The sequence below is a fragment of the Leguminivora glycinivorella genome, chromosome 15, assembly GCF_023078275.1.
Source record: "Leguminivora glycinivorella isolate SPB_JAAS2020 chromosome 15, LegGlyc_1.1, whole genome shotgun sequence".
In the NCBI taxonomy this organism is placed as follows: Eukaryota; Metazoa; Arthropoda; class Insecta; order Lepidoptera; family Tortricidae; genus Leguminivora; species Leguminivora glycinivorella.
The window spans coordinates 20242418-20255204 of NC_062985.1; the positions used below are offsets into that span (position 1 = coordinate 20242418).

Genomic DNA, 12787 nt, shown 5'->3' on the forward strand with positions numbered 1-12787 from the left:
GGACGTTGTAAAAGGTTCAAGTGAAATGATGTATAATTATTATAAAATATATTAAGTACATTTATGAAATATAATCTGTTTTTTAACCGACTTCAAGAAATGGAGGAGGTTCTCAATTTGACGGATTTTTTTCGATAGGTCGCGCTAAAAAAAGACTATTTTGTGAGTGTGCACGGAAAAACATCCCACTTTGTCAATTGCTATAAAGCTGCTTTGTCAGTTTATTCATATAAAGATACAAGTACATCTCGCCTTAATCACTGAGACGCTTTACTAAACACACTCATATTTTATAACCCGACGCATAAAGTGATTTTTTTATGTTTGACCGCATTTTCACAAATATATAATTATGCTTTTGTCTATTTATACCTCGTAGTTTTAAACTAATGGACTAATCTGGAACAGATTTAACCAATAATTTGGAAAATGGAAGACAACGTGGAAAATGATGCTGTTTCAGAAAAAAAAGACGGCCTAAGTTAATTTCTTCTTTAAGAATAAAACTCCTCAATATAAATTATGAACCTTGCATAAAAGCTTAACAAAGAAAGGCCAATTTATAACAAATTAACTTTGTCATATTAAACGTACCTACAATTCAATAATTTTTAACGAAGTATTGCAATAACGCTTAACTTAACTCCGACACAATTTAAGATAATTATCAACTTTAATAATTATAAGACGCGAAGTTTTCGTTTAGATTTGGCTCAAGTTGTGACAAATTCGAAGTTGTTACTGTTCCACCGAGAACTTTAACTTTTGGCTTTTGTAGTACAATTTGACTAATTTCGCAAGTTTCCAAAACTTGGTGTCGTTAGAACCGTGGAAAATAGACAAGTAAGAATAACAAAGATTTTGTTATGATTTATTTTAGACTAGCTACCCACCATGGCTTTACTTATTATAGGACATTCTTACACACACTGACTGCCACGGTAAGCTTAAGAAGGCTTGTGTTGTGCGTTCTCAGACAACGATGTTGTTCAGAATCGAGAGTAGAATCGATTGAGCTATATCTTGATGGGGGTAATATTTTTATTTAAATTAGTATAATTAGTTATTTTTTACGTGCCCATTCTATTGTACTCGTAATACAACATTGTGTATATCGCATTGCTAAAGGTTTTTTACCTTTTTCAGTATTTAGGGGTATTAATACTGGCTGGTTACTTGGACGATTATTTTTTCCGCTACTAGTTTGACGTTGTTTGTCAGTTTAATCTTAATGTTTATCATAAGTCATAACAAATTGAACTCGTACATAATTACAACCTTGTCATTTTGAATATTGGGTTTAAATTTGCTTACAGCTGTCTTTGAAGTTTACTGTGACAAAGCTTTAAAGTGTTTTACAGTGACATCTTAGCTGTCTATTGGTAAACCTTATGTCGTTGCAGTAACGTACACAAATAAACAGTCTTATGGTTTATGATGGTAGTTAGCAATTATTTTATTGAGTGTAGAGCTAAAAGTCAAGTAGAGCTGTACAGAAAATTAAAAATTCAATTTAAAAAAAAAGTAACGATCAGATTAAAAGATGAATACTCTAGATGAGTTTAAAAAAATAAAAATCAGTTGGGGTGTCTGAGGTTTTGAGTGATACCGGAAACACGTTGTATATAATATACAAATATTTAAATACATTGAAGACTCAGGAACAATTATGTATGCTCATCACACAAATAAATGTGTCGCTCGACTTCAATTTCAAGTAAATCCATTCTGCTATGTGGTTGACTCTTTTGAAGCAGAATGGATTTAGCCAAATTTGAAGTTAAGCGACACATGTACCCTTACCGGAATTGGAACCTAGGACCGCGTCTTAACAGGCAGGGGTTCACTATACGTTAGGCGATACCGGTCGAATATTATATACATATATGTATTATAAACCTTCCACTTGAATAACTCTATTTCAAAAACACATAAAATATAGTTATGACCATACTTAATATTTTAATACATGCGCAATGATATTAACTTTCTAATCAATGAAAGCCATCTTTTTGTTTTTATAATGAAGACCAATAATGATATCCCTAATAACATTTTGTAACAAACCTTGTTAACGGTCAAACAACCAAATTACCCGTTCACTTTATGAGGTCAAAACCCCTAGCTCCTAGCGTGTACAAATATCAACCTTTTATCTTTGATATACGGTATAAAGATTGTGAGAACATTGAGGATGACAGAATGAGCGAAGTTTTGCCATCTCTCCCATAGTGGTCTCTAAGCTGATAAACACACCCGTTTATACGCTTCGATATTTGGTACAATAAAAACATGAACAAGTATTAAAGAGAAAATATAATGATTCGATTTAAAAAATATTGCGGGAAATTTTGTACAAAATGTACATTGAAAAAAAAAAAATGTTACCTACTTCAGTCCCATGTTGGGCGCCAAAACTTTCTGATCTCACAATAATGGCGTTATGGAACATTGGAATTTGGAAGGCGTATGCTCAGCCATAATCACCAAATACAAACCATACGCTGTAATGAACCTTGCTGCCTTGGCCAGTTGAGTGTCATAATGGATTCCACACCAGTGACGTATTTCACAATAGTGACAATAAAATTGTCACCCGACAGTGACACCCTACCGTTACAAGAAAATATTGACACTGAGTCGTAACGTTATTAACCCAGAAATACGCACAGAAATGTCAGTGTCAAGTGTCAATGTCACTACTTATGGTGAAGTAGCCCACAGGTGACGAGGCAGCACCTGTGATGCCAGTGTGTAAGAACATTTGAAAGTCGGTGGAATCAAAAAGAACCGGGCAAATAGATGAAACATACGTACTATCTCCTGCAAAATTGGATGGCGAATATATCAATGAATTCATTCATAATTTATCCATGCACTTTTGCAGCTGATAGTACATACAATCACGCCTGTATCCTATAATGGGTTGGCAGAGTACATGAACTTCTCAAGTTTCAATGCCACTCTTGGAAAAAGGGGTTGAAAGAAAACGAAATTGTAACATAGCAGTGACAGGTTGCCAGCCTCTCGCCTACGCTACGCCACAATTTAACCCATATCCCACAGTCGACTTCCACGACACCCACGTGAAGAAATGGGGTGCTGTGGCAGTGATGGATGAAACAGAGGGGCCATTGGCTATTATTATGATTACTTGACTGGGTCATGATATAAATCTGGCACCCAACGTGGGGCCAAAATGAAGGTTAGACCTATGACAGTTATTTTGTAGTTTAACATTATTTGGATAACCTAAATTGATTTTAATATTTTTGTATTAGTAACGCTATATTCATAAACCTAAATGTTAATCTCTTGTCGGTGGAGTATTTTTCATTTTTTGTGCCAGCTTTTTAATTTTTTGATACGACACGGCCCCTACTTTTTTTTTATATTGGGGGACACCTTTCACAGATCAAATCTAGCCCCAAACTAAGCAAAGCTTTTACTATGGGTGCTAGGCAACGATATATATACTTATATAGATAAATACATACTCATATACATAGAAAACATCCATGACAGGAACAAATATCTGTGCTCATCACACAAATAAATTCCCTTACTGGGATTCGAACCCAGGACCGCGGTTTAGCACGCAGGGTCACTACCGACTGAGTCAGACCGGTCGTCTTTATCTTTTACTTGGTCCATGTAGCTGCGATTGGGTTAAGTATTAGAAAGTAATTTTGTTTAATAATTTTATTGACATGTTAGTTCATTTTGTTCGTAATTGGTACATAATAATATTCAAGTCAATGTGTATTTTGCATGTCATTTGCATATTTAAATATGATTGTTTTAAATAGCTTTTGTTACCATATTTTGATGAAAATAAATTACCATTAGCCCTGAATTTCCTAAATTAAATTTAGGAACGAAAACAAAATCAACATTTTTGTGTACCTAATAAAGTTTAATTAATTATATGATTGCAAATAGTTGCCTTTTCACATGCACATGAACAAGAAGCTGAAATTTATTATTACCGAATAAATTTGCAAATTTGATTAGTTAATGAAGTGCAAATAGAATTAATGTTAATTAGACCTTCGATTCTAACAATATAAAATTATTTATCATTTCATTGTCCCAGATATTCAAACGTTATTAACGTATTCTGGTACGTTCAGATTGCCTTAGCAAAGCGAAGTTCAGCGTATTATTACACTCTAGTTTTTAGTGGATAGTATACTATCCAATAATGTATTGACCTTAGTTTAAGCAAGACGCTTTTATCTATGGAACCTAACCTTGTTAGACCCAAGCCAATATATCCGATTTAGAATTTGTAACTTTCTTTAATTTCTTGAGTTAAAAATTATACCTATAAGCCCTATAATAGTAATAGTACAAGTACAAAATAAAAACATATGTTATTCCTCATATGTGGTATGAAAAGACGTTGTTCCCTAGGGACCAAAATCCAATTGGTGTTTGTTGACTTTTACTTCGCAACTGAAAGAAAACCTTAACCCTTAAATTGGCACTGTGCACTACCGTGTACGTTGCGTAGTGAAAATTCCTGCCATTAATATATTACATTTCTAAAACATTTTTTACCAAAAACGAATAAATAATTTCATTGTAAATGGTAAAAAAAATATTTGATGTGGCAAAAATTTTAAATTAACGTTTGTGTCAAAAATGAATTCGACGCGGCGACGCCTTTCAGTACCTCGGGAAAGTTTTATTAAAGTTTGACAACTTTTTTGTATACAAGTGGTGATTTTTATGTTTTGATCTTTTTAATAAAATAGTTGAAGAATATGAAAAAATAGTCATTTTGTTTGCATAAAACATGATAACAACGATAATCGTGGATAAATTAGAATGTACACCATGGTTACCGTTGCCAAGTTGGTGGTGAAGTACCTATATCGAACAACGGTAACCACCGTGTACGTTGCCAACAACTCGGTAAATTACCTGAGACTTTTGTTTTGATTGAAATGTAACAATTTTACGCTTACTATGTTTTTTTATTCATTTAATTAACTTGTTTATATCTTTCTTTAGCTGGAGGGTCAGGGTCGATCACATAAGATTGGCTTTGATGCCCGTAGAAAATGCATGGTCTGATGAAGTGATGATGGTTCTGGCCTGCACCAACAAGATTCTGAGAATAGCCCTGATCCAGTTTCTTAAAATTCTTCCTTGGATCGATTACATCAAATGAAATTTTGCTTGACTACTTGTCTTGTCAGTCTGAGATTAGGTTGACAATTGACAAATATAATGAAGCACGATTATTTCTGATAGCATGTTCTTTACTTTTCTTTCATCCATAATAAAGGGAGTTCTACTCTCTCCATCTACAATTAATTATGATGCACTGCCCACATAAAGTCTGTTCAATCCATAGCCACTCCATCTACAGTTGATTACTCACCTCCATCAATAAAATCAGAAGCTGAATTACAAATACTTTGGAATGCAAGTTAGAGATGTAGATTTGACAGATAAGAATGATGATACCTTATTATATTACGGTTGTAAAGGTATAGCATTTACGTCAAAAATAGGTATGTAAGAACTTCGTAAAGACTGGAGTGTTATTGGGGTTTATTTTTTATTTCGTAATGTATGCTGGATAACCTTTCGGTTGTCATCGCAACCATGCTTCGCAACCAGGGGCAAGGGAAGAATTTTCCTTCTTTGTTTGTAACTAGTTGCATACAGTTTCAACGAATCGGAAACTCAACTACCTTAGGTGGTAAAATAGTAATTGGTTTTTGCAAAAGTATACAAAAAAAAACTGCGTATGTAATTTTGTATACGTTGACAACTTCTTTACGTGTCCTGAGCTAATTTACATTTCGAGGCAACAATAAGGTTCGACGAATAATGTTAGGTTCTACAACATAGGACATTTTCTTTGTATCACCCATTCGGAAAGGGTACTTTTCTTCCCTGTTAGGAGGGAGCAAAGTGACACTTTTCTATTTAAGGACTTCATGTTGCCAGTATAAAATATTAGCGCACAAAAAATGTAAGCACATATAATATACCTAATGTACAAACAAAATGTCGATTAAGAACTTATTTTGGGATTTCCTCACAGGTGATGTGAAAATCAGTATGTGTCATATGGTAGCAAAATTATTTTGTTCCCTTGTAACACAATCTACTACTACTTATTTCCTAAAAGTGGACAGAAAAACGTACGCTGCAGAATATTGCAAGGGCTAAGTTTACTGCATCAAATGCAATATGCTTCTTTGTTTTGACGTTGTAGGAGAAATGAAGAAAAGAAATTGCTTTAATGATGAGAAAAAAATGATTTTTCGTATAATTTTCCTTTTATTTTTATACAAAATAATTTACTACCTTCTTGGCAGCGGTAACCAGCATGTACATACCAGAAAGTAGCTCTATTGCCACAAAATTGGCAACGTGCATGGTGGTGTACATAGATTTTCTGAAAAACTATTAACGCTGGATTTTTTTTAACATTTTTCTGTAGAGCCTAAGACACTACTAAATAAAGGTATTATACTGTATCACTCGTTTTTGACATTTTTTACTCTTGCCAATTTAAGGGTTAAGTACGATTCACATACGTACGTGAGGTCAAAGTTTGGTTTATTGGATGTTGATGTTTGTCTCGTCGTACACTCGACGTCCGCTGGTCGTTTGTACGGACATTGAGTTGTTTACTTTTACTAGATACAAATAATATATTTTCTGTGAGTCGGCCTAAAACAGGAAATAAATAATCAACGTGAAATAAATTTCATAGGCCTTTTAGTTATATTATTGATTTTTATTAGGAATACATTAAAAGTCAAATAATAAACGTAATAATAAAAACTGAATACACAATTCTTATATAGAACAAAGATATAATGTAACAAAGATACAATTTGTTTTGAAATCAAAATCGCTAATTAAATGAACAAGGAAGTTGATGTAAACAAAGAGTAATAATTATCATAAAAAAAAACCGGCCAAGAGCGTGTCGGGCCACGCTCAGTGTAGGGTTCCGTAGTTTTCCTTATTTTTATCAAAAACTACTAAACCTATCAAGTTCAAAACAATTTTGCTAGAAAGTCTTTATAAAGTTCTACTATTGTGATTTTTTTCATATTTTTTAAATATATGGTTCAAAAGTTAGAGGGGGGGGGACGCACTTTTTTTTCCTTTAGGAGCGATTATTTCCGAAAATATGAATATTATCAAAAAACGATCTTAATAAACCCTTATTCATTTTTAAATACCTATCCAACAATATATCACACGTTGGGGTTGGAATGAAAAAAAATATCAGCCCCCACTTTACATGTAGGGGGGGTACCCTAATAAAACATTTTTTTCCATTTTTTATTTTTGCACTTTGTTGGCGTGATTAATATAAATATTGGTACCAAATTTCAGCTTTCTAGTGCTAACGGTTACTGAGATTATCCGCGGACGGACGGACGGACGGACAGACAGACATGGCGAAACTATAAGGGTTCCTAGTTGACTACGGAACCCTAAAAATGTAATACGTAACCGATAAGTAAAGTTTGAAGATAAAGATGGGTCGTAACAAGTTTAATATAATTAGATTTTTGAGACGAACTTGACCTCCATGGCGTGTTAACGATGCTCAACTTTTAATTCTAAGAATTTTATCTTCAACCATAAATAGTCCCACGTTGGGCGCCAATTTTTCGAAGATGCCTTCAAAGTATTAAAAGTTAATTGTTTAATTTATTTAGTCACCCCGCCTGCAAAGCCACGGGTTATGGGTTTGAATCCCGGTAAGGGCATTTACTTGCGTGATAAGCACAGATAATTTGTTCCAGTCATAGATGTTGCTTTCTATGTATTGCATATTATAAGTATTTTTGAATATAATTTATATCGTTGTCTGAATACCCACAACACAAGCCTCTTTGAGATTGCCGTGGGACTCAGTTAATCTGTGTGAGAATGTCCTACAAATAAATAAATAAAAAAACCAGATCATAGGTAGATTTAATCATTTGAATTGATTCTAAATTTTATAGTAAAGCCTGCCCAGCAATATAAGACTACGCGCCATGTTGCGTAATTTTATTAGAATAGTAGTAGTAGTCGTAGAGTAGTACTTACTCTTTATTGTACAAATATACATTTGAAAAAACATACATTGAGATGCGAAGTTCAAAGGCGAACTTATCCCTTAGGGGATTTCTTCCAGTTAACCTTTGAGTAAATGAGAGGAAAGAGTTAAAGAGTAACAAAATCTAGCAATTTGTCCAACAAAGCACCATAGAATTATTTTCCGCAGTTCAGTTTACATCTGAATCGCCGCCGCATAAACTTACTACATACATTTGAATAACAGCGCCCTCTTGACCATAATCATAATTATATTTCTGGTGAGGCTTTACTTACTTAAATATGACTATTTCGAGTTCAATGAGACTCACCGTTTTATCCTGAAGCAAGCTGATCCTGCAGTTCAAATGCGCATCCTCTCCCAGCTGCACAGTTATCTTGGTCACGTTCCCGTCAGGCACATCTTCGAACGTCGGCCCGTATCTCCGATCGTGGTCGAAGTATGTGTTCCTAGACACTGATACGACGTGAGGCACCACCACTTTGCCCAAAGCCGCCGGCCGGTCTGAACTCGGCTGACTTGTTGGCTGTGGAGACGGCTGAGGTACTTTGAAGGATTTTGTGCTGTCGATGGTCGATTTGCCCAGGCGCAGCATTATTGGCGCCGGGGATTGAGCCGAGCTCAGAGGGTAGAATGATGAGACTGTTTGCTCTTCTAATGTTAGTGTTGTTGGGTTATCTGAAAAAAAAAAAACAGAAACCTGTGAAAATCTAGAACATTCATTTGAAATAGTAATTCTATTCGCGGATTATCGAAAGAATGTTCTAGATTAGAAAGATATTATATGCATTATGCGCAAAAATATTACTAAGACATTAATAAAATTATTGGGCTTAAAACATTCAACCGAAACTATTAGTATCGAAACTTGTAAGATATCGCTTTGCGTTAATGTTAACTACTATCAAAATGGATAATTAAATTTCTCCTTCATCTCGCTTCTCGAATTGATGTAGCTTTTAAGATGATCCAAATAAATGAAATTAAGTAGATTATGTAGACAAAGACTAAAATTACTCGAGGCTTGATAATACTTACTTTAAAGTGGAAAACAAACCTCTTTGAATTATATATTTAATTGAATCAATCTCTTAACATTAGAGTGTTCTCGAAACGTACCCCATGCGAAGTCTACTAATTAAATCTTATTTATACTAATTTAATGTAAGTTTTCATTTATTAATGCCAGCTTTCTAAATATTGTTAGCTGCATTTTTTTCTGTTTTTGCTCTTATACAGGATGTGAACCTGATACGGGCAAATCTCTTAACGGTGGTGAGTATAGGACATAATAAATATAATTAGATAACTTTTAATACAATTTTATTGAAATAAAAAAAATAAACGCGTTAAATGCTCGTTGACAGTAATTGTCATTGACTGTCATCGCAACCAAGTTTGAAGTACATTTCTGCTGGCAACCTTTTCAAAAATTAATTATGGGGTGAAAATTAAGAGTAACTGAAAAACACATCTCAATTAATGATAACACTAATGAATTATATGCCTGGTTTCATTTATCGCCCGTACCTATTACATTTACACTCTGTATATTTCTGTGGTTTATAGAGACTAAGCGCACGGTGGATTTTATTCCAACGACGTCAGCATGGTCGTCTTTAATTCCCTATCACCATGCCTGTTCTGTTCCAAAAAGCATACGATTATAAAAGTGGGAAAATAAAATGCGTTTTTTAGGGTTCCGTAGTCAACTAGGAACCCTTATAGTTTCGCCATGTCTGTCTGTCCGTCCGTCCGTCCGTCCGCGGATAATCTCAGTAACCGTTAGCACTAGAAAGCTGAAATTTGGTACCAATATGTATATCAATCACGCCAACAAAGTGCAAAAATAAAAAATGTACCCCTCCTACATGTAAAGTGGGGGCTGATATTTTTTTTCATTCCAACCCCAACGTGTGATATATTGTTGGATAGGTATTTAAAAATGAATAAGGGTTTACTAAGATCGTTTTTTGATAATATTAATATTTTCGGAAATAATCGCTCCTAAAGGAAAAAAAAGTGCGTCCCCCCCCTCTAACTTTTGAACCATATGTTTAAAAAATATGAAAAAAATCACAAAAGTAGAACTTTATAAGGACTTTCTAGGAAAATTGTTTTGAACTTGATAGGTTCAGTAGTTTTTGAGAAAAATACGGAAAACTACGGAACCCTACACTGAGCGTGGCCCGACACGCTCTTGGCCGGTTTTATACTTACTGATACCGCAGATATGGGTAGCAGCCATGTAACCACTACTCGTATTTAATAGTGTTATTTTCCTATAAGTGAGTAATGGTTTCAGAGAGTTGAATGAAAATTTGGTGTATTTGGCAGCGATCATTTTACACCTTTGGAATTCCATTATTTGTAAGGCTATTTTTATTTGTTCATCATCTTCATCATCATATCAGCCCTTTATCGCCCACTGCTGAGCATAGGCCTCTCCTCTAGCACGCCACTCCTCCCAGTCCTGGGCTAGTCTCATCCAGTTGTGACCCGCTATTTTCCGAATTTTATCGACCCAATGAGCCAACGGATGCCAGGCATTCCTTACATTTGTAAGCGGACACCACTCCGTTAACATTTTAGTCCACCTGCCATCACTCTGCCTAGCAACATGTCCCGCCCAACTCCACTTTAGTTTAGTAATAACGAAACCCACTTCTTGCACCTTGGTGCGACGACGGATCTCAGTATTCCTAACTCGATCTTGCATCTTGATACCGAGCATGGCGCGCTCCATGGCTCTCTGTGCTACTCGTACCATATGCACAGCCTTCTTAGTGAGCGTCCATGTCTCGGCACCGTAGGTCATGGTGGGCAGGACACATTGATTAAAGAGGTGAGTTTTCAGGCATTGTGGAATGTCTGTGTGGAATGTTTCGTCGTTTAGCACCCATACCCATAAGTAGTATAAGATGTTATCTGTACAAAAAGCCCTCTCACAATATTTATATGGTCTGTTCAAGCTTACCTGGGCCACATGTTTTGTTAGATTATTTAACTTTACTTTTGAGCGGATTGCGAGACACTACATTCGGTTCTTGTAAGAATTAAACTTAAGTAAGTAATGTCTTAAGGATGACACTAGAGACCATCACGTTGTCGTTTAATTTAGTTAATTTTAGCTTTTGGACACTTAGAGACTTTATACATCTCTGAGATTTTGATTATATTTTATTTTAAAATAGACTCCTTACTTTAATGACCTTGTTGTCGTTTGATTAAGTTAATGTTAGTTTTTTGGACACTTAGAGACCTTATACATCTCTGAGATTTTGATTATATTTTTAAACTTAATTTGTAACCTTGATTGGCCCTTATTTGTAAACTTGATTTGTTCTTTAATGATTGACAACTAGAGACTTGTACATCTCTTGAAATGTGTAATTTAGCTGTTCATTTTCTGTATTTTTTATTTTTTTTTGTATTATTTGACAAAGGTTTTTACTTTTAAATATTTTAATTTTATAAAATTTGACTCTTGGAGACGCTATACATCTCCATGGATTATTTGATTAAGTATAATATTTTTACTTGTAATATTCAGTCTTTTACAACTATTGAAGTATTATAGATTTCTTTTATCTTTGTATCTGTTTGCACTTTCTTTATGTATTGATTATAGTTAGTAATAATATGACATTTAGAGACTTTATACATCTCTAATTCTATATCAGTGTATAGCTACTTTGCTTATGATTAATATTTTTAGTTAATATTTCTATTAATTTCATTTGTTTAACTTTAATGAATACTCTGTAATGTTGACATGTAAAAGTGCCCCCGTGGCCTATTTGCTGAATAAATGATTTTGTATTTTGTATAAATGTTAAATAGGCTTATTATTTCGTTTTTTAGTACCTGTAGCAAACTGGCACACGACTATCTGAGCGAGCAGGAACACGCATGCGCACCACATGGCGCCTGGGCGAGGCTGCGTTCGCGCCACCTCATAATCTGAAACAAAAAAAAAATTGTAGTTAGTCATGAAAATTCTGACTAAAGTAAAAAAGAGGGCTCATGATCACAAAAAAATGCAAGAGCATTCAACAAGACAATCAGACTCAAATGTTTTAATCTTATTTTTAAGAAAACCAATAAGTACAATATTATGATGGCTAAATCATTAGTATAAATTAAGTACAATGAGCCAAAATCGGATAGTGTCAAGAAAGTAAGTGTATACTGCTTAACTGCAGTTACTTTCCCTATGTAGGTCAAGCAATATCAATATCACAAATGTTTTTGAAGAAATCAGTAAACATTTTGGACGTCCAGATCATCAGAAATTTTGCAGACTCATTTGAAATGCTGCAACAAATTATTTCGTTCTGCAAATTCTGTAGTTGGTTCACGAATCGAAAATCGTATCCCCAAACCATAATATATGCAACCTGTGCATAGTATGCGTTTTAAAACTTTACTCTTTATTGGCCGAAGAAATCTTTTGTTGAAATATTTAAATCTATTTAGGCACTCTCTAAGAAAAACATGTTAAGGATTGCCTTTTTAAAAGGACTGATTTCTTAACACAGAATAACACCTAAGTTGGCATAGAGAAATAAACCATTCCAAAAAGACACTCCTTAGTTGTGAAGTTGGCTTTAATTTTTCAATCTGTTCCAAGACATTATAAATTATTATTCTGCAGCAATTTACAACCCAAAACCATCGTAAGCCTAGACTCTG

The 12787-nt window shown here is 34.3% G+C and overlaps 1 protein-coding gene across 2 annotated transcripts in view; it reads right to left on the reverse strand.

The window, feature by feature from the left end:
• The window catches only part of LOC125233929, a 213761-nt gene that overhangs the window by 26271 nt on the left and 174703 nt on the right, over positions 1 to 12787 (reverse strand). For both annotated transcript variants that reach the window (XM_048140101.1, XM_048140100.1), the window contains exons 2-3: positions 11960 to 12055; positions 8403 to 8770 (exon numbers count right to left, since the gene is read on the reverse strand). In XM_048140101.1, coding sequence (XP_047996058.1) covers positions 8403 to 8770; positions 11960 to 12017 — 426 coding nt within the window. In that variant the 5' untranslated portion in view covers positions 12018 to 12055. The remainder of the gene's footprint in view (positions 1 to 8402; positions 8771 to 11959; positions 12056 to 12787) is intronic.